Source organism: Lasioglossum baleicum, unplaced genomic scaffold (genome assembly GCF_051020765.1).
Source record: "Lasioglossum baleicum unplaced genomic scaffold, iyLasBale1 scaffold2098, whole genome shotgun sequence".
Lineage (NCBI taxonomy): Eukaryota > Metazoa > Arthropoda > Insecta > Hymenoptera > Halictidae > Lasioglossum > Lasioglossum baleicum.
This window is the reverse complement of record NW_027471157.1, coordinates 1-23,500: the sequence shown is the minus strand read 5'-3', so window position 1 is coordinate 23,500 and position 23,500 is coordinate 1. Positions and strand designations below refer to the sequence as shown.

The 23,500-nt window shown below is 46.9% G+C and overlaps 1 protein-coding gene across 1 annotated transcript; it reads right to left on the bottom strand.

Moving 5' to 3' along the window:
* Positions 1-5,402: 5,402 nt before the first annotated feature.
* Positions 5,403-21,336, bottom strand: LOC143221234 (trehalase-like). The gene is given in 8 exon segments (XM_076446716.1): positions 5,403-5,544; positions 8,087-8,337; positions 8,454-8,539; positions 8,542-9,006; positions 9,209-9,342; positions 9,458-10,240; positions 11,855-11,941; positions 21,197-21,336. Coding segments are annotated over 8 exon segments (2,088 nt in total).
* Between the last annotated feature and the right edge of the window lie 2,164 nt (positions 21,337-23,500).

Sequence of the window (23,500 nt, the reverse complement as noted above, 5' to 3'; positions counted from 1 at the left end):
AACAAAAGTTTGATACACGTTTTTTCTCGTGATTAATTTGTCGCGGTCCGTGCGTGAACGTTATCTCTTGCCATTATTGTGCAAACGGAGAAAACATGATCGAAGAATTACGTGAGATGAAACGGTGTCGTTTTAAGCGTTCGTTAATAAACTACACGTGTGCACAGAAAATGTGCAATTCGTCGATCCTATTGTGACATGAACATTATTACTTTGGTGTACAATAGTAGATGTACGAAAAACAACGATCACGATTATCGTCGAATTTGCTACGAGAAAAAGAAATTGTCAAGAAGAGGACGACGTTTAAGTTACAGCGTACCAACGGCGTATGATTTGTAAATATTTTACGGTAAGAATTCATCGTAATTGCTGTGTGATTCAGTGTCGTTGAGATACAGATGAAGTAACAAGTATGTTGACACGGGGGAATTATCGTAACCCGCAAAAGCCACTTATATTATAGACCAGTCTTTTGTGATAGATATTTATTTTTAGGATTACTTAATTATTATTAGTCGATGATTATATTTATAATGCCCCATGACGTAAGTTTGCCTTAAAAAAAGAAAAAAAAAAAAAAAAAAGAAAAAAAAACAAACGGTACGAGAAACAGAAATGTGCACACGAACACAAGTCTATGTATACCTATTTTACATATACAAGAGAAACACATGTATGCAGAATGCGTAGGCGCGCGCGCGTGTGTGTGTGTGTGTGTGGCTGCGTGTAGGTGATTGTTGCGCACCAAAGTGCTGATATATAAACACTTCATGATTTGTCTTCCTCTTTATTTTTTATTCATAGTTGATTGTTTCGTTGCACCTAGTGAGACGTTTAGAAGTAATTTAATCGATCGATAACGATTGCTCATCACGGATAGATATCAATACTAGTTGTCAAAGTATCTGCCTATGTATTATCATCGTTTAAATCAACGATTTTTCTTTGCTGTTTAATTTACTAAAATTTGTAACGTTTATACGTGCGAAGAATAACACATACGTTTGTCGGTTTGCGATCATCGTTTTGATCGAAAGAAATTCACAGAGGAAAATGTTTTCTTTCCTTGGGTTTTCATGGATACCTTGCTTAAATGCGGTTTTCTCTCGACTCGAACGCATTCACGAGAGCAAGTGGAACTGTAATTGATGAAATGAAAGGAGGAAAGGACAAGTTTCTGTGAATTTCTGGTTAATTTGTGATATTTTCGTGCGACGAAAATAATTGGAAATGATGGCAAACACTCGGACACTAAAGAATATCGAAAGGGGAAGCGCGAATCTTTGGCAAACGTATCTAATTTAAAAGGTACGTCTTGCGCACACTTTTTTTTTTCTTTTATTTTCCCTACGTGTTATATTTGGAGAAAACGGAGCGAAGAAACGCGATATTGTCATTATTAATCGATGTTAACGCAACACAATGATATCATACCATATCAGATTAAATCAAACGCAATGAATGGTCGTTCAGATAAAGACGAAATGATACGAGGTGAAATTTACACACGGTTTAACGCACGCATTCACTCCTTTTTCTTTCCATTTACCGATGACTATTGCGCAGCATCGAGAAGAATAAGGATTTTTCGGGAATATTCGAACGTTTTGTTTCGCGACAAAGGAAAATTCGTTGTATCGTTACCGGTGGATTCGCGAGTCGATAACGGAGAATAACGGCGATTTAATATGGCGTCCAGCAGCTCCACCGAGATCGTACAAACTTACCAGTGACAAGTATTAAATCGTATTTTGCCAATAAACAAGAGAATCTGTCGCGAAAATGTCGAGTGACTGGTATCCATGCGTGGATACGCGAAATAAGATGTCCTCGTTTAATTCAGTATTTTCCCTTGTTGTTATGTGGTATATTATAAACAAATACAAGTAATCTATCAGGATAACGTTGTTTTAGTTGTGTGGTCAATGTTTTTTATACTCTTCTCAATCACGGCAGCAACTAACCCGCATTATTTTTCCTCCTTCTTTTTCGTTTCTTTCTTTTCAACTTTATTTACCAAACGAGCATATTTTGTTAAAATATACATTTGTCGATACATGTACATGTACATCGAAGAAAGAAAGAAAAAAGAAGGAAAAACGGGAGACGGACTCGGCAATCTTTTTAGAAACTTCGATACGATACGCCAGCGTATCGCTTGCCACTTTTTTCTTTCTCTCTTTCTTTCTTTGTATCTCTTTTTCTTTTTTCTTTCCCTTTTGTAACGAGCATATCCGTGCGAGCGCACGCACGGATCTACATGTTTCACACGGTCACAGTTATCTCTAGATTTCGACATTCCTTCTTACGTTATATCATGGAAATACGCATCACAAGTACAAGTATTCGCACGAGATTCTACTTCTCTAAGAATTACAAAAATACTCGATTCGCGTTCGAACTACTTCAAATTCGATTTTCCGCTATCATCCACCTGACGCGTATACGTATCCTATGTACGTATGTCAACTATCGAAAAAACCAAATCCCTTCGATGGTTTTACGAATCCGTGATTCGAGTCGTTCCATCTCGAGCGAAATGGAGACGCAATGTTCGATTCGTTTACGAAATGCCAACGAAAGGAGTAAAGAGAGGAACTTGAAGCTAGAGGACGAATAAAAGAGACAGGGAGAGCGGGGACGGTGCAGAGGCAGAGGCAGAGAGAGAGAGAGAGAGAGAGAGAGAGAGAAACCTAATATATAACGGCACGTGGGTAGGCTACTTATTTTCAAGTATCACAATGATTAAAGTATCGTAGATATAGAAAAGGCGTGTGAGGATTCTCGGGCCGTTGGTTGTCGCGAGGGCCGAGCGTTGTCGATATATAAAGATGGTTCGCACGATGGTAAAGCAAACGCGTGTTTCTTACCGCGACGAGGTTCCGTAAAGTAACCAGAGGAAACGCATGCATCGCGAGGCTTGAAAAGACGAACGACATAAATAAGTGAAAATAGCACGAACTAGTTAAATAAGATACACGGATATCGTTTGTTTCCTTTTGGTTGCGGAACACCGACGTCTTCTACGGTAAAAACTCGGGTAATCGTGCAGTTTAGCAGCTTTCCTCGATTTTCAGGATTTATCAAGCATATTCAAAAAGTAAGGTACTTTTCAGTTTTTACAGGAGCGGGAGTTCAAACAAGTGTATCGCGGTTGGTTCCAGGTCGCAATCGAGTCTCCGCGCGGCGACGAAGTAAAAGCTAGCTCAATCTCAGCTTAATCCCAACGTATTAACTTCTTACCTTACGATTCAATGTCACACGCCTAGCCGTATCGTTCGAACGCGACCAAGGATAACGCCGACGGAAAAACATGGACGAAAATTAACGGTCACGCGTCGAATTCCAACTCGACTGTCTTGTTTACGTTGGATCCTATCGTCGAATCCACACCTCTCGCTCGCGATATCGTAGGCGAACGAGCCAACAGAGTTAACGAGTTGGCTAGTTTTTATTTCCTCGATACTACGCACGGCGACTGGAAACGAAGCTAACGTATGTTAAACCTAATGTTGGATACAATATTAATAAATTAATTAATTACAATAGTAATCGATGCGATTCAAAAAAAAAAAAGAAAAAAAAATCGGACCGAAATAACGAAAATTCGGAAAATCTGCCAAGCTGCGTAATTACCGATTAAAAAAAGAAGAAGAAAAAAGAATATCGGGAAATAAATTACATTTTTTGGCCCCCCTCCCCGGTTGATTTTTCATTTTAGCGATAAGATAAAGACTCGAAAAAGAAAAATCGCTAAACTACGTAATTACCAAAACCCATAATACATAAGATATCTCGAAGAACTAGAGTTTTATTAGATATTTCAGTCGTTATTTCGCTAAAACGATAACCTTCAACTTGGATGCCAATCGAACTGTATAGAATTACAGTTTGCTAAAATCCTGCTGATGGAAAATGATCTGCGCGTCGTAGAGTGATCGATTCACCGCGCATCCTGCGCGAGTCGAAAACTTTCAATATCCTCGTTTATCGGCCTTCCGCCGATTCTTGGAAAGATCGAACGCGTCTTTTCCTTTATTCGCAACACAAAATTCTCTACCTATCTATTTATATATCTACCTATCTATCTATCTATCTATCTATCTATTTATTTATCTATCTATCTATCTGTCTATCTATACATATGTTCGCGTCGCTCACGGTAAAACTAATGGCTCCGACAGTGTTAAAAATCATTAAAACGCAATGCTCGTTGATCGATGCTCCGCGACGAAGGTTCGCGTACTGGAACCGCTGCCGATCCTCGAATTACTCGGGAAATCTATCCCGCCGCCTCCTCTTTTCGCGCATCGATTCCCACGGATCGAACAATGGAAACGCAGCGTTACTATTTACAAGTGAAAACAGAGAAACGCTCGATTCGATAGGTTTAGGAAAGAGTAACGCGAGGAGAACGAGCGCGAAACGATGATTCGATACGCGAAAGCAGCGGCGTACGTGCGTTGCATCGATTAATCGAGCGGATGAATCCGGACGCAAAGGAGAACGAAACACGGTGTCACGTGTGTCGCGCGCTCTCGCTCTCGATTAAACGCGCAAAGCGATTTATCCGAGAAAAAAAAAAAGATCTATCCTTTATAGAGAAACATCCGCAAGAATACAACGTGTTTACCGACAATTGGAATTGCGGTATCGGGATGTAAACTCAGGTATAAAGAAGGCACGCACAAGTACGTAGAACGATGATCGTTGAGAGCTGCGGCGTTTCGACGAGTACACACACAACAAGATCCACGCGTCGCATCCTCACCGAACGGTACTTACTACGCTCTATCGGTCTTATCGATCGGCTTATCGAAAATATATACACGCGTTCGCGAGTGTCGGATAGGGTGAGACACGTGTTTAGGCCAAGCGCGTAAGGTGGAAACGGGAAAGGGAAAGGGGAACGGCGTGGTAGTGGGACTGGAGGAGAATAGCGAGCACGAGAATCCGTGGAACTGGCGTCGATGAGCGAAGCGGATGCGCGCGCGAGGAACCAGCTGTCGGCCGCTTTTCTCAGTCGCCTCCCGACCTCGCCTCTTCCCCCTTCCTCCATTCCGAAAACTCCGCGTCGTTTTCGTACTTTGGTATATTGGCGGCGGATAAAACGAGTGTGGTTACAGTCACCGTCGCTCCGTGTTCACCTTCGCCGTGAAACGAACGCTGGTATCGGAGGAAAAACCTCGCGAGCGAGTGCCTGAGAATATTCGCGTTGTCGCGGCGAGGGTGATGGAAGGTACGGTAGCGGCAGTGATCGACCAACTCCTCGGTTCCTTCGTCCACGGTTCTCCTTTCCCCGCCTACGCTGCTCCGTTTATCCTACCCCCGTCTTCGTGCTCTTGTCGCGCTATAACAGTCGCTTTAAACGAATCGGCTGTTCAAAAGAGCAGCGGTCGTCAATCGTTGTTCATATCCTTCAGCTCGGTGTACGCGATCCTCTTTCGATAAAGATTTCCACTCGGCGAGATCACTTTTCTCTTGTTCGGCATGGTCGAGGGCCCAGGGACGTAATAATGCCGCCTCTTGTACACCACCATCCTGCAAACGTAGCAAACCGTTCGATTAGTCCAGCGCACTTTTATCCTTATCCTCCGCGTCGATCCTATTCCCCTTTACGATTCCTATCCGATCGGTATATCTGTTCCCTATAGGTTCACGCGCGCTACGAAGTTCGGAGAGAAACGAGGACCGCGGCTGGTAACGCGTTGTGCGCGTCTAAGAACCGATTCGTCCTCGGGATCGAGGAGAACTCCCGTCCAATGTGCCACTCATCGTGATCGCGTGTATGCGCGTGTGCGAGCTCGCGTCTACGCGACTATACATTTCGCGCACCGTCGTTAAACCGATAAACGGTCGCGTCCAAATATCCCACGGCTGCGATTTTCCTCGGCCGTGTTTCAAGCTGGAATGTAGGTCGCGCGTTATTCGGTAAAATCGGGAAAACTTTACCGATCGAGGTGGATCGTGATCGTGGCGACACAGGTGCGAGCGTGGTAGTGGGTTACGTAGCGTGGCGAAGCATCGTCACGGTTTCCGGTGTTTTCACGGCACCGTTTGGAATGGAATGGAATGGAATGGTCGCGGCTGCGCTTCCTCCGAGACACCGCGTTCCGGGACGATGCTCGGTACACGAGACCGGATCGAGCCGCAACCTTCTTTTCTCTATTCTCTCGATCTCGAAACGAGCGCGCGCGTTTCAGCCAGCCACGCGATCGTTGGTATAGATAGAGAGAAGGAGAGAGAGAGAGAGAGAGAGAGAGAGAGAGAGAGAGAGAGAGAGAGAGAGAGAGAGAGAGAGAGAGAAGAATCTCGCGTTTACATAGTTTATCGCGCGTAATGATTTTCCAGCGCGATCTACCGGTAAGTCAACGAGCGAAACGTCTCGTGGAGCGTTGAAAAAGTGGATGATTCGCGATTCGGAAAGGTGTTTTGGGAAGAGGTCTGATTGATTTTCTGAATTATATATACTTTATTTAAAAGTCACCACACAGGCAGGCAAACGTAAGAAAAGGAAGGCATGTGGACATCGTTGTAGATAGAAAACTGCCGAGGACGGTACCGTTTACCTTTCCTTTACGGTGACATTTCTCATACCTCTCTGTCTCGTCTCGTTTCGTCTTGTTTCGTCCTCATCCCCTATTATATTCTTCAACTACCCCTTCCCATCGGAAACAGCCCGAAATCTATCGATCGATCGATCAACGATCCGCCAAGTCGAACGACCAGTGAAACGCGCCGCGCGCCTCGCGTTTCGTTACCTTTTTCCTCCAACGGTTCGCGACTACCTCCTCTACCGCCGCGTCCTATCGCGCGACAGGCGTCGACGATAACGCTTCACTCCGGCTGCATAATTATATATAGCTAAACGGTTAAGAAAAAAACGGGAAGAAAAAAAATAAAGAATTCCCTCGCGTATTGCAAACGCAACGTGTCGACGCTTAAAAGCTTAAACTTACGTGCTAGCTCGTTGGCAAAGTAATACTATACATGTATCGCGTTCGATGTCCTCTACTCTAGATCTAGCGCTAACAGCAGCAGCAGCAGCAGCAGCAGCAGCAACGATTGTTTCGCAGAAAGAGGAAAGGGGAAAAAGAAGATCGATCGCGAGAATACGTATCCTAGGGAAATAAAAGCGTAACGAGATTGGAGGAGTAGCGAGAGGTGGTTGACGGTTGGTCGGATTTGGTATACTCCTCTTTGGTAGAAATTAGACGCGCGCGTATTGACTAGGCAAGAGCCACGGCGGCGTTTTACTCTTCGGTAAGAGAGAAATTCGCGCGCGAGCGCGCGGCCTGCGTCTCTCTCCGAGAGGTTTGGCAATCGATACGCGATACGATACCACTGGATACGCTTCGAAGAGTTTTCGTATATCGCTGATACGTGAATAATACTATAGGAGTCGCGAGACGAAACGCGTTTCGCGTTTGTTTGTTAGACAGGTACGCTTTCGTTTGCCGATACGATCGTCTAGGTAGACGCGCGATCGCATCCGCGAGGCAACGTCTAACCCAAACCTAACCGAACGGTGGATCGGTATCCTAGACGAAGCGCGTCCTCGTCCAGCGAAGAGGCGCTCGCGAAAATCACAGAATATTAGCCGCGCGCGTCACGGCGCAGATGCGCGATCGAATGGCCAGAGAAAGAGAGAGAGAGAGAGAGAGAGAGAGAGAGAGAGAGTGGACGAGGCTCGACCACTCGGAAATGACGGTTAAAATTAGGGTTAAAATTATGGCTAAAAGAAAAAGGAACGCGATGGAAAAATGTTACTATCATCTATGCCGTGGTTTCCTCTGAACGCGGCCAAGAGGAAAACCAGGCTGTGGGAAAAATAAAAGGCAAGGAATTTCGACATTGGCTTGGACGCGTTCGCGTTCAGATTAATACTATAGACCACCGTGCGACGACGGTTCGTTCTCTCGCAAATATATTCCCCCGGCGCTATGGATCGATTTTCGCAGACGGATAGATGCGACGGGCCGCGTACGCAAGGATATCTGAAACAGAAAAGAAAGAGAAGAAAGGAGTGACGCGTGGTGGTTGGGAATGGCAAGAGGCGGACGAGGGGCGTTACTCACCTCACCCGATGAATCCCGCGGCCAAGGTGATGACGATGGCGAGAATACCGGTCATCACCTGCCCGGCGGTCGAGACGACCACCTGCTGCGGGGCCGAATTCTCTACCACGTTGTCGCGCGTGAAATGATCCTCCGCGGTTAACCTGTCGGCGTACTTGTCCAGCAAGTCCATCACCAGCCCGTTCGACCATCCGAAGCCTAGCTGCACCTCGTACTCGCCGCCACCTCCGTATCCACCCGACACCGTCGCGTCGTACTGCCAATCGAGCAACGGAAAAGCGACACGTGTAGAGGTTTTCTTTTCTTTTGTTTTTTTCTTTCTTACCAACCTCGAGCAATTACGCTCGATTATGTCCGGATTTGCTCGTTTACCTTCTCGAACATGCTGTGCGTCTCGTTAAACGCCTTGTAGTTGCTGCGAACCCATCGCTGGCTGATCTCGTAGGCGAGCCTCTGCGCCACGGGTCCTCGGTGTTGTTCAACGACATGATGACAAAGTATTGCAAAGGCGGCCACGCGTTCGGATAATCCCACTGCTCTCCAGAGTGCTCGAGGGTGGTCGGTATCCCACCCAGGTTCAACATGATCTGGTTCTTCTCGAGATACTTGAGCGCTTTCGACACGTACTCCTCCCTCTTGCTGATGTCGTAGCAATTCGTCCACAGCGGCAGGATATTGGTCGGATAGAAGTAATCTCTCTTGATGTCGTTGAGCGTGTCGTAGTCGAGCCAGGCGCCGACTTCGTCGTGCCACAGCACCGCCGTCACCGCTCTCTTCCATTCCGCCGCTCGTTTCGTGTAGTACGCCACCTTCGTTTCGTTCCCCATCCTTCGATTGTACTGCGCCAGCAGCTCTGCATTCCGATATATTATCGAGTTCAAATCCACCGGGATAATGTGACTCGTTTTCAAGTTGGTCAGGTTACCTAAAGAACAACTGTGTACAGTGCGCGTCCGTGTGCATCTCGAAACCAGACGTACAGGGACACTCGCGGACGCGACGCGCTACAAATCCGAAATTCCAACCGCGTTTTACTTTCCATTGTTATTTTCGCGAGCTTTGCTGGAATTTGGCGGAAAGGAAGATCGACGGTTTCGCGTTTGCGCGTACTCGAGTGTCGCATTTACCTTTGTTCGTGCCGTCTAGTATAAACCATCGACTGGAAAAGTCCCAGCCGGACTCGGCGGCGGACTTTAGTTCCGAGTAATAGTTGTCCTTTTCTTCGGTGGTACGAAAACTTTGGCTGGTCAGATAATCCTCTCTGGTCGATAGAAATTTGCCGGTTAGAAGGCGCAGCGGAGAAGAAGACGAGAGCGGAAGAGAGAGAGAGAGAGAGAGAGAGAGAGAGAGAGAGAGAGGGAAAGTAGGAAACTTACTTGTAGGATTCTGGTCGCGGACCGGAAGAATGCTCGTGGTATTTGGCGAGAAGGTACTTGATCCCGTCCACTTCCACCTCGACCGTTCGATTGGTCATCCAGAATTCGAACTCCTTCTCGAGTAGGTAAAGGTTCTCCTCGAGCCAGTCGTAGTCGCGCGTCACCTTCAGATACTCCTCGACCATCGGGATCAACATGGGCGGCTGAGTTCGCATCGCGTAGTATATTCTGCCGCCGTTCGGGATGAAACCGATCTTGTCCACCACCGAGACAAAGTTGGACAGCATCCCCTTGACGGTGGTGTACATCTCCGAGAGCAGCAACCCCTTTATGATCCAGTACGAGTCCCAGTAGTAAAACTCTCGGAATCGACCGCCGGGAACGATGACCGGGTTCGGCACGTAAATGATCGAGTAGAGATCCTCGTTCACCCGGACGTCGTCCTTCATCTTACGACCCAGCATCTTCCAGATGCGATTCAAGTCCGAGCCGAACTTGCGAAGCTCCCGGTCCGCGATCTTCTCGAGGAACTTGGGCCGAACGGTCCAGTCGGTGGGGTCCCACTCCTCGAACTCGGACCCTTCCGGGTCGAACGTGTCGTTGACGAATCGCTCGATCTGCTGCCTGGTCGGCATTTCGTCGTGCCGTTCCATGAACTCGCGAAACAGCTGCAACGTTTCGTTCGGCGGCTGTTTCATCTTCATGTCGACGAACGTTTTCGAGTCCTTGTAGATCGAGGCCATCTGTATCGTGTGTAGCAGCTCGCCGTGGCAGTAAATGTCGCTGCAAGCCACACACACCAACGCACTGCTGCGATTTTCCGTTTCGCGTGCAATTTCCTCCGAATCGTCCGACCATCTCTTTCTCGCGCCTCGGCGCGGCGAATCCCCGGCTCGTCCGCGAAAACAACGGAGAACGCGATCCGAGGGATTTTGTGGAAGGCGTCGGGACGCGGAAAGACGAGACGGGACGCGAGGCGGCTAGGATTCGCGAACACGATACTGGCGCGCGAGTGGTGTTCGCCGCGCTCTTCGCGTTAAGGTCACGTTCATTGTACTTGCGGAACACGTTAATTTAAAAGCTCGTCACCGCTCGAGGCACGCGCCGCCGTTAGGCCAAGTTCATTGTTAAGGCCATTTCGCCGAGCGCTAGCGCGAGCGCACGAGAGAGAGAGAGCTCGGTGACGATCCGGTAATTCGACGATTCCGCGAATCGCCGAGGAAGCTGGGGAACGCGTCTCGTTGGCATTCGTTCCTCTTCTCCGCGCGTGCCACGATGAATCAGCGCAAGGGTCGCGTGCTCGCGGGCAAAAATTACTGGCAGACGATCGAAGATCTATTTCCGGTTGGGAACATTCCCGCTGGTCCGCGTGCTCGGAAAGAACGGCGAACTAATTGGGTGGTGAGCGGCGGGACAGTCAGGCGACTGGCGGTCGCGCGTCTCCTCGTCTTCGTTCATCGGCCAGCAGGATGACGAAAAGACGGGTAAGCAACCACGGTAGCAACGGAGGAGCAGCGGAAAAATTCCGCCTTTCGATCCTCGGGTTTCGCGAGTCACGCGATTGCGCAACGCGGCCCGGTCACACGCCGGTGACCGTGTGCGTGGGCGTGTACGTGTGCGACCGCTTTTCGTCGCGAAAACAAACAGGAAGAATCGCGAAACGCCTTGCAAAGTTTTGCGCGCGTGATGGAAAACACGGGGGACGTAAGGCGAGACGAGGCGAGAAGAGGAGAGAAAGGTGGAAACCGAGATCGCGCTTCGTCGCGACACGCGGCTGCTACCTCGGCGATCTTTGCTTTTTTCGTTTCGTTTCGTTTCGTTTCGTTTCGTTTCGCTTAGTTTCCGATAAACGTCGTAGATGCTCTGGGTACTTACCTCTGACACGGAGGCGGGTTCGCGTGGTGTGCCCCGTCCGCGCTAGCGTGACATCCGAGAAGCACGAGGAACGCGAGCAACGTAGTAGTAGCGTTCAGCGGGATTTTCATGGAACCGCGCCGCGCAGAGCGCGAGGCCATTTTCTTCCGATCGACCACGATCCTATCCTCTGCTTCTTCCGATTTTCCTTTTCCTTCTTCGCCGCTTCTTCTCGGCTTTTCAACTTCCCAAGGAGCGACGACACGGAGTGTATACCTTTTATCGCTTGCAAAACATTTGCTCCTTTTGTCTCTTTTCTCCTTCTCTTCCACTCGTTCCTTTATCGCGCCTCCTTTCCCCCTTTCTCTCTCACCCTCCCTCCCTCTCGCTCCACCCCTTTCGCGCCCTTACGATCTTTTTCCTATTATTCGCTTGGTATCGCTTTGCTCTATCGTTTCGTTCACGATAACTCAGTGGTTGCGAGTGCGCTAGGAACGCTCGAAAGGACGACGAGTCGCGAGACGATATTAGAGCTTTTCTTACTTTTTGCTGATCGGTCGTGGTTGGGGACCTTCGCTCTTTCGTAGTCTACGAGGCGGTTTCAGCTGCAGTAGCGTGTCCGCATCTTGCCTGGAACAGAAGAATCGAGGTTCGATCAGACGGCGAGGAAAGACAGGAGGATCCGGTGTCGGAGAGGAGCGTAGGAGAAGACACGCGCGAGCTTTTCGCCCAACGACCGAGGCTTAAAAATAAATAACGAACGCGGAACGCGCGCGCACCGGTCGCTATCGTGGCGACGCGAGGCGACGAGAGGCGCCGAGAGGCTGCTCGCAGAGATTAACGACTACCGGCGGTACTCGCGGCGCGCGGAATCGACCAATGATCTTGAGCGCGATACGCGCGATCGCATTAGGCCGATTAGGAAAATTTCCACGAGTAGCGGCAAGGAGGCAAGGTCGGGACACGGGCCGCGAATCGCTTCGAGGATTTATCGCCGCGCCGTTTCATCATCCACGATCCGGTTAATCGCGTCGAAATCGCATCGAAATTGCTTTTCGCGAAAACGGAATCGCGCGGACACGTAATCCGACTGACGTAACGAAGCGCGCAGGAAGCGCGTGCTCCTCTCTCGCGGAGGAGAGAAAGAGGGAGAGAAAGAGGAAGAGGAAGAGGAAGAGGAAGAGGAAGATGGCGAACGGGTCGGTTTTCAGCGAAGCGGCTGGCACTGCCACGCGGATGAAACGTGGTCGGCGCTTTTGCAAGCACTCGCGCGGCAGAGGGGAGGGAAAAGGCGCGAGAAATCGGGGTGAATCGATGGTTTAGGCGGTGGTTGCCCCGTCGCGCGTTCGATACTTACGACGAGCACGCGACGTCTGTCCGGCGTGACAAACGCGAAAACCTCTTCGCTACCCCGAGAACCTTGGCCGACTTGCGCCGCGCGATAGATGTCGGGAATTATTGGCCGCGGCCTAGGATAACGATCGTTGGCGACCAACCACGCGACTACTACGAAGGAGAGAACAGGGAGAGAAGGATCGGAAGGACGGAGAAGGTGGACGGTTCGCGGCGAGAGTACGATACGCTACTAAATCGGTGGAGGAGGCACGCGGTCGCTTTATGAGCCCGTGATCGGTTGTGCGCGAGGAATGCGCGAGGAACGCGCGAGGCGAACGCGAGGCGAGCCTCCGACGTCGTCGGTCCCCATTGGTCCCGGTCGCCTCGCTATCGCACCACCGTCGTCCACGCACGCCCATCCTCTTACATTCCTTTTCTACTACGCTCCCCTATCGCCGATCCAGCCGAAAAGTTTTCGTTCCAACGGAATAGAGGAGGAAAGGCGGGAAGAATTCGGATATCGAGATAAGCGCGCGGCCATGAGAACGAGAGCGGATTCGAACGAGGCGACAAATTGCGCGATATATCTTTTGAAAGCCGTACGTACCACCTCTGCGTGTATGCGTCTGGATTGGCTGAAGGACGAAGAAGGAAGGGAAGGCAAAGGAAGCGTACAGGCAATTGCACGCAAGAGGTTTTCGAGTTTAATCGCGACTGAATGAACGTTGCTCTAACGACAATCATTCTATTGGCTATTTTTAACTGGAAATAGGTTGGACCGGAGGGCTCGCGGTATCGAGAGGGCACCGCGACGGTGACGCAGATCCAGAAGGAGCTGGACTTTACGAATTCTCCATACCGATGCGTCGATGCGTCGTGTCGTCGCGATCGAGTACGCGATAAACTCTGGCAGAAGGTCGCCACGACGGACAAACTGCGTGTCGTAATTATCCGTCGTCGCGACCGAATACCAAAAGTAACCTCATATTAATTGCCATTCGCGTAATGAGACCGCTATTATTGGATAATTCAGGAACGCGCGTTTTATTCGAACGTTGCGACGCAGCTGCACATCTGCGGCGTGTCGCGCATACCTATGCCACGGCTACGCGCCTAGCCGACCGTCATCCCCGGCTTTCCTCTTTTTTCCCCTAAAAGTCCGCGCTAAAACTCGTCCGTCACCGAGCCGCGGTCGGTCGTCTTATCGACGAACGTGACCGGAGGCCGCGATCAGCCACGGTTACGTCCTTCGCCATTTTACCGAATACGCGAAATTCTCGCCGCGATTATGCGCACGTATCCAAAGGTATGTCTGTCGGCCCGATTATTCTTATGGTTCGAATCGAGATATTACGCGTACACGCGTGCCTTTCGATATCCGCGAAAAACAAAGGAACGCGAGATAGCCGTATACAGCGAACACGGAGGAACGACGATTATTTTTCCCTATCGCCGTAAAAACTGTCTCTGGTCGACGATCGCGAACCAAACCTACGTATTATCGGTCCGCGTTGACCTCGAATGCGTTAGTATGGCAACTTACGTGAAATCGAATTAGTTTTCCTTTCCTTACCGATCTTGTCTCCAAACCTTTCGATCGTAATTTTAACGACCGATCCGAACGCGTACGCGCAAACCGGATATTTCTGTGCTCGGGGTATAATAACGGTCGACGAAACTTCCAAAGGTAAAAACTATCGCTGTGGGAAGGTAGGTGCTTCCATCTTTTGAGAAGACAACGAAGCGAAATGCGCGAGTTCCTCGCGATATCGATGGTAGGCAATGACGGTCGCTGTCGATATAACGACCGTTGGTAACATTCGGAGCGTAGCGTGATAAAAAAAAAAAAAAAAAAGAAGAAAGAAAAAAAAAAATTGCGAATACGGTAAGCGCAATCGAGCGCTGGTCGAAACGTTTATGCTGGTTGCGCGTATCGCAAGGGAGAGAAGAGGAGACGGAAAGAGTCTGTTGCTTAAAATTTCGAATAACCGTACTGCGGAACGGCGCGGCGTGCGCTTCGGCACGTATCGCCCACGTATAGCCCATGAAAGCCAGAGAACACGCGTGTAACAGCTCGAAGCCGTGAGACGAGATGACGCAACTTTCTTTCCATCTTTACTCTTCCCTCTAACCTCGTCCAATCGTCCATCGCGCCCGTTTTCCTCGGTCCGAGATTCGTTTAGTCCGCGAATGCGAATAGAAATCCCTGCACTTTCTCCGGCGATTCGTACACGTACGAGGATCGGTTCGAATTTATTTCGAAACGGCAACGGTGGAAAATTTGTCTGGCTATTGCGACTCGTTCGTCGATAACGTCTAATCGCGATAATTCTGATGCCAGGGCCGATTTGCAGGGAAGGAACAAAATAATAAAGCGCAATTGCGCGAGCCCTCGATTATTTCATTGCACGTTGACGTCAAATTACGCGGCGACCAATCGCAAAGCTCGCGGATCGGCGAGCCCCTCGGAAAAATCCACCAACGCGCCTACTATTAGATTTCCTCGCGAAAGCTCCGTGTTTAACCTTCCCTCTTTCAATGACGAGTTAACCGACTCGACCAGATTTTCCATCTTAAATATCTTGTCCCTGTTCCTTTCTCTTTCCGTTTATCCGAAACTCCTCGCTTTTCCTCGCAGCGCGTTAAAAAGCGTCGCGACAAGGATAATTATCGAAATTGTCGAGAAATTGTTCCATACGTTTCTTCTAGCAGAAACGAACGTAATCTATCCGATTTTCGCTATGCTGGACGAAGAAAGCCACGATGAAATAATAATCCGAGAAGATAGATATAAATGAGAATGTAGGCCAGAGACGAAACGAAAGGAAGGTAGAGCTGGCAACTTTTCCTCGATTCTCGTATTCTAGACGAAGGTTCTCTTCTTCCGCAGGGCTGGCTCGAATCGGCTTTTTCCCGCGCTTCTCGCGTCTCAACCTTCCGATCCTTCCCTTTTCCTCATTCGCCTAATTACCCATCGAATTTACTTTGCAATTTCGACCACGCGCGCGCTTTCATTCATTCGGTCGAGTCGCATTGTCTCTTATTTTTCCCCTCTTTCCTTCTAAACCGATCGACGAGCGTATCTTTTTATCCTCGGTATCGATGACTCTACGAGTCCGAGTTGCCGCGAATGAAAATGCAACGTCAGTGGACAGCCACCTCGTCTCTTAACGCGTCTCGTTACGTCACGGGAGTTAAAATAACTTGCCTGTTACAAGACGATCAAAGTTTTCTCTCGCGATTACACAGGCGTATCGTGCAACCGATACCGTCGCCGAAACACGTGAGGAACGATCAAATCCGCGAATACCAATAACCTGACCTTTCGAACTTGACATCGATAGTCGAAGCATCGCGATAAAAACCGTGGAAGAGCACGTGAATCGAATGGTGCAATAGCATGATAAGCCAAGTTTCCCGATCTCCCGACCAATTACTCGCTCCTCTACTTTTCGCGACGATGCCCCGCGCGAGTGTCTTCGAGGAAAATGATAAATCGCGGAAGAAAGCGGGGAAAAGGCGGCGGAGAAGAAGAGAAAGAAAAAGGAAGGTGGAATGAGAGCCGCTGAGGGTCGAGCCCCTTGGTCGATGACCGGTTCGGCCAATCGCGAAGCATCTTAGAACCAACGCCTACCGATTCGACCAATCCGAGATTCAGCTTTCCGAAGGCGCGTCGCGCGTATCCGCTTTCTCTCATCCTCCAATACCGAACTTCCTTGACACTTGACAGCGAGCTACGCGCGCGAGCAAACTAATTTTACCATCCTTCCCTCCATTTTAACCTATCCTTCCACCAAAACGTTTCCATTCCCGTTACTCCAGAAATTCCTCTTATCGCGCGATAAACTTCCTTTCTTTCCGTATCTATCCGTTCGATCTCATTCTCGAGCTCGATACCAACGCGTCTCTCATGGGGCAGTTACGAATTTGTTACGGAATAAGTTCATAACACTACAACGCGAGATCTAATAATATCATTAGGTCGACCCTCTAACTTACTTTGAAATCAAATCTGGCAAACTCTCAATTGTGACACTGCCATACTAACGGTATAACCTAACATTACTTAAGACAATAACGAAATTTCATTTAAGACAGCTGTCGATTTATCCGTCGATTTATCCATCGATTTATCCGATCGATCGACGGATACGTGGATTTCGTTGCTACAAATGGCACGATATTCATTTTAGCCACAGGAAACCGTAATCTTGGTAAAAGATAATATCTCTACGTATCCCTGCTATGTTAATCCGAGGGATGCCTTTCTTTTTTTCCCCTTATTTTATTTAGCCGATCTACCAATTGCACCATTGCCGAAACGAATGACACTTCAATGTGACCTCACCGGTAAACAGGCGCGCGAAATGCGGAATATCAAATTCAAGGCTATCTTTCTTTCGCGTTTTCTATGCAAAGGCATAGAGGCTGAAACCCCGTGAATAAAATTCCTTGTTCGGGGATATCTCCATCGATAGGAAAGTAAATTCAATCTTGAACTTCGTCCTAGCGTACAAAAATTTATCTCGTTTTTGCAAAGATACGTTGTATTAAAGATCGGCAAAAAACATTATGTAAGATAGCTTAAAGAATAGCGTTTCTATAGCGAGCCGTCGCGCAAGAATCGAGCGTACAGCTCGGCGAATGTCAGAACACGTGTTTCCGAATGATATTGGGAAAACGCGATGCACCAACGATTCGTAAATCTGTTCCTTCTCTTACAGCAAACAAACGTACCTTTGTCTAGTTTATCGGCGAACCAGATGGAAGAGCGAGGAAAAATTAACACGTACTGAACCCACTTGCACCCCGTTTACCCGCTATTGACATCGAAACGAATCTCGAGGTTTCTCTCGAGAGAAAAAACACGCGATACGAACAGCGACCGACGGAACAGTAGGAACGTTACACGCGTAGATACCGTCGATGACGAAATTGATCGGTTCGTTGCGGAGAAACGAAAACGTGATCACCGTTCCGCGTTGCGTATGTGACTGACCGAGAGTATCCAAGCGAACCTCTACCGCCGCTCATTTTCTCTCTCTCTCTCTCTCTCTCTCTCTCCCCCTCTCCCCCTCGATCCCTTCCATCCCTCCGCACTACCATTCTCTCTCTTGCTCTCGCTCCGCGCCTCGTCTTCTCTTTCTCTCCTCGATGCTCGCGAGTACTTTCGTATTCGTCTCCGGTCCTTCTTTTCCCTCTCTTTTCCCTCTCTTTCCGCATTCGCCAAATCTCTTCTCGACGGAAATATAGAGATATCTCTCCACCCCGTGTGTCTACAACGAAAACAGCTACTCCGATTTGCGCGTTGATCCCTGCAACGAATGTACGCGTGTCCGATAGCAGGGATGGGGAAACGTTGAGAAAATAACGAGTAGCATAAAGAGAAGAAAGAATGAAACATTTTCTGGAAGAACTTTCTTTTTTTAATCTTTCCACTTACACTGGAACTCGATCTAGACTCACGGACAACCCGGTATGAACTGGTTTGCATCGAGGTGTATGCGTGCATCGTGGAGACTAGCCAGCCAGCGAGTTTCCGCGAGGATCAGCGAAAACAACCGAAGCCAAACCACGTGCCCGCCATGCGAATCATTCGCTAATTTTATCTCCACCATAAACCAACGAAATTTTCCTTTTCCTGCATACGCGTTTATTTATTTCTTTCCCCGCGACGTATCGTTAAACAACTGTTTCACCGATAATTATTCATAAGCAATATGGAGATGTAATTTATGAATACGTATCGTGCACGCGGCAGAATATTTTTCCATTTACATACGGTAATTGCGAATACGTAATCTACCAGATTTTTTTTCCTTACGACATCTCACAAATTTTTTTCCACCACTGATTAATCTGATTTGCCAAACAGAGAGGAGGTATGTAAGTAAGAGCAATCGAAAACACTTTCCATATCAATTTCGCTCTTTTTTCTCTCTCTTTTTCTTTCTTGCTTTTTTCTTCGCAACGAGAAGATAATTTTTCAACAGCTTCTACTCCTGCCGTAAATTCCTCTGTAGAAGTAAATTTGAACGCACGAGCGCTACCCGAATCGATACGAAAGGAACCGAAGATACCACGTGTCTTTCTAACCCATTACAACGGCGTACATTTACAACAACTCGAGTGCCCTCTCTTCTTGAAACGCCACGGAATAATTGATGCGGGATAAACACGCTCGCGATTAACCTTGAATTTTCACCAACGATGATTTTTATTCGATCGAATTCGCGTTAGTGCCAAAGTTACGCGAAAACGTATCGTCTGTCCCAACGAAGTAGTGTTTTTTAGTAATTCGTATCGACTACAATGACGATCGATTCTTTTCTCGCTAAAGAAGCGTACGATTCGAAGAATCGATTCGTTTGTCCGCCACGTTATCTTTAAATTGGCCGTAAAGCAAGTGCTGAGAAAGATGAAAGACGATACCGTAGGACGGTGACGGTAATAACGTTACACGCGCGCAGAAGATGGCCATAAGCGAGTAAATATTTCGAAAAGTACAACGTTTTTCCACGAACTGTCGGGCTCGCGACGAAAAGAATCATAGTCGCTGATTTTTCGAGCGACTATGAAAAGTGTTCTATATACGTACCGTTCGTAGTGACCTCGGATTCTTTTTCGGAGCGTCCTTAACCTCGACACTATTTCGACGAAGAAAAACCTTGCAGAAATCGAAACACGATAAACGAAATGCACGTCAACTTTGAGACACTTGCGCTTGCATGGGTTAAAAACTTTTCATCCACGAGCTTGGCACTGTGTAATTTCCGATCGTAAACATGTCGCAAGAAAAAGTCGCGTGCCACGCTAAATATCACGGTATTCGGATGCACGTGACTGGTCTCGGCTGCGAGGAGCCTCGAATATCTCTTGTCACAGCGAGGAAACGCCGTTAGAGGTTAGGTATCACTTTTATTCGGCGCAGAAATATTTCTGTGCGGCGAACCGAACCGACTGGACGATCGATGGAAAAGAACAAGAGAGTACTGGGAAAGAAAGCACGAACGATAATCACGCGGCGTTCGACGAGGAAAATGTTGGACGAGGAGGATCGGAACGGATACGCGGACTAGCGATCAGAGAGGCTGACCTTGGAGCACACGAACGCTCCGGCCTCCAATTGCTTACTGACGCACCGGCATCGCTCGCAAGGACTTTTATATCTACCCCTCTTTCCCGATATATATATTTCGGCGGTAATTACGTATCTGCCTGCCAGTGACCTGTTGCAACCATCCTTTCTCTACCCGCTGTACCTCCACGTCCCTCCTTTTCCACAATTTCCAGTCTCTCGCCAACGAATTTTCGCTAATAATTTCCCTCCTTATTATTACGCGATCCCGCGTATCGTTAATCCCGGTACCGATTAATTCTTTATTTCGAAATATATAAATAGGCAAATTTCATCGTTACTCTTAATCGATATAACTCGTCGAATCGGAAACATTCGAGAATGATCATTTTCAGCGTGAAATAAAATAAGGAACGTGTAAACGGGAGATTTTGAAGGTAAGCGATGCCGCGTGATTCGGTGTGCGTTCGACTGATTATCATAATGCAATGCGATTACGAGCGTGTCACATGATCTGGATTCGCGTGCATCGCATGACCGATCCTTGCGTCGATGCACCTGCTTCCTCCTCCTCCTCCTCCTCCTCCTCCACCTGCTTGCCTCTAATTTCCTCCCTCGGCGTGAATTTACCGAGTAATCGCGAAGGATTCGCGTTATTTCTGCATGTTAGATAGGAGAGGAGTGGAAGGAAAGTTGGAGGAGATAATGGCGGTGGTTGGGACGAGCCGTTGCGATATAGCAGCGACTGCACGATTGTACGCGAAGCGTGATTCAAAGTTACGATACACGTTCGTTGGTATTTACTTTTTCTCTGTAAAGTCATCGGGTATACACGTGCTCGGATTTATCGCCGATGTTTGTAGCAATGTTCTTAGCCGAAGGCAAGAAATTTTTCCACGATTAAACGATTCGATCAATTGGCCGGATCAATGGCAGAACGGAGGATTACTCGAGTTGCCAAGTACGTTGACACACAATGTCCAGAGTTTCTTAGACGTGTACGTAGCCGCGACTAACATCTACACGCGTTCGCATACGTAATGTTAAAGCGTGATTTATTAGTCCCGACTGGTTCATTTAAATTGCCGTAATAGGCACTTACGTGCATTGAACCTTGGACCAGAAGATAAAGAAAGCTATTCTCGTTAATTCGCGCTAAAGCGTCTGGTTGGACGAAACGTAGGAAAAAACATCGGCTCGGAGGGAACGATATGAAAAGGAGAGGAAAAAATGAAACGCAAATCTTTGAATAGTCGGATTACATAAATCTCGATAGAAGATAGGAGCGCGGAAGATTAGCTCGGCCGGTAAAAAGTTTGAAAAGTTTATCCCTATCGGTGCGGTGGGGTTCGGAGACTCGGTCGATCAGGAAAATAACGAAGAGAAGAAAGGGGAAAGAAGAGAGAAAGAAAATGGCGAGTAATTTGGTCGAATTGGAGGAATGGAAGGAATTGGAGAGTTGGCAGACTTACCGGGTTCGATCGAGTTGATATCGGTCAATTTTCTCACCGATCGATCCACGATGATGACGAGGGCGCAGTTGGTAGCCTTGATGGGTGCGCTGCCCGCTGCAACTAAGGCAACGGCGAGCTCCTTGCCAAACAACCAGCATCACTAGACAATCAAACCAATCACCCTCAATTTTTTTTATCTCCCTATTTCTTCCATTAACTCTACGCTACGTCTACGTCATATATACAAACAAGCTCGTGATATACCAGCAGATATACGTTGGAAATCAACTGATTGCATTACGAAATCCTAATACCGTATTCTTTCTTTTTCTTTCTTTTTCCTTCTTTTTTTGTTTTTATTTACGCCTCTTTCAGTTTCGCTTTTAAATTATGCCAGATTGAATCGATATATACTGGACTACGATTACTATGCGACCTTCGCGAAGGCAGTTCTTCTCGATTCTTCATCGAATTTCCAAACTTTTCTTCTATACGACCCTACGTCGAAGAATTACGTTTTACGATGCGCATCGAGCCCGTTGTTCGATGATTCGAAAATATCGTGGAAATATTCAATTGCGTTTGCATTTTTTTTTTTAAGTATCGTACGGTTTGCTCGTTTCTTCTATAACCTCCTAACGGTGCGGTGAAATCGATCGTTATCAAACGATGTTTCATCGATTTTCCTTCTCAAGTTCATACGCGTTCGAGTAATTGAAGCAATGTTTTGCTTATAAACATCTCGCTTTATTTACGTACAAATTCGTATAGTCACAATCGTACATGTTACTGCAGACGTTATAACGCAACAGTTTTATTTGTACAATACCGATAAGAAATTTACGAAACATTGCGTGACGCGGGTATAACAGTTTCCATTATTTTCCATTATTTATCTATATCGCCTTAGAATCACGGTAATACTATATAAAACGCAAGTGGAATAACGTTAACGACGATGAAGGAGAACGAAGCTACCTACGAGTGGTATGACCTGTATCAAGGATGTATCAAGGATGGAATGTACCATACGCTTCGCATTTCGCGTCGATCAGCTGCGATATTCGCTTTCAACCAGTCGATAAGTCTCTTTTTCGCTCATTTACAATTTCTGGCATTGAGTGAAGAAATTACATTGAACCCAGTTATTAAAGCCGATGACGTTAACGGACGTAAACGCAATCTTTTTTCTTTGTTTTCAAAGGGAATATACACACGTGTTGCATCGAGTGCAAGTATTATATCTTTTTTTTTTGTTTTTTTTTTCTTTTCTTTTCTTTTCTTTTTTTCTCTCTCGTTATTTTTCTATTATTTTACAACAAGAGCAATCGATACCATAAGGCAGTTCTCGTAATATTGGTGCAATTTTATATTAATCGGTAAAGCTGTTAAAATTATATAGTTAATAAATAATGCTATATTTACAAATTATTCGTATATTATGCAACATGGAACGTAAAGCTGGTGATAAAATTCCTAAATTTATATACTATCGTGCGTCGAAATGACATCGATGATATTAAATGGTAAAATAAAATGAAATTATCGAGCGACTCAACGAGAGAAATTAAACGGAAAAAAAAAAAAAAAATCCTTTCTAGCAACGGTAACAATCGTATATTTCTGGTTAATCTTTCGAGGTTTAACGACCGTCGTTCGTATAAGGATCGCGAAAACGTATCAAGAATTCATTCACCGTTCTGTGACTCTCTGCGAGTCAAAACGAGAATTTAATCGAGATAGCTTTACGACGTAAACGAGATGGACCGAGGCTGTTACACCAGATTTTCAAGTATCCGTGTCTCTCTCTCTCTCTCTCTCTCCGCTTTATTCGTATTTTGCCATCTTGTATAATTTCGAATTAAAATACCAGCGATTTACGCCTACGGTATAATTGTTATCGAATATCGTTATGTCGTAACTAAATTATCCAAGTATCGACGTTACGTCACGTTAGCTTTAATTCCCTATTTAAGCGAAACTAAACTGTTCGATATATTTAACGAGTAAGATAATAAATAAACGTAAAGGAATCTACCAATAATTCCTAGTTTCTAAGACTTGTACTTTGCGAATCGGTGAAACGATGTTAAAACGATTGAAGGGTTAGCTCTAGTCTTTGAAAGAAAAACAAAATTCATTCTGTTATAGGTCTAATACACCTTGTCTATGACAGTATTATGTACCAACGGTTTTATTTCATTCGGGTATGTAATCTGTATAAAACGTTATTTGCTTATATCTTTACGTTATCATCTAATAATAATTTCACGCAATACGGTTTGCGAGTTTAATTTTAAATATGCCTGAGAGAAGACAAAC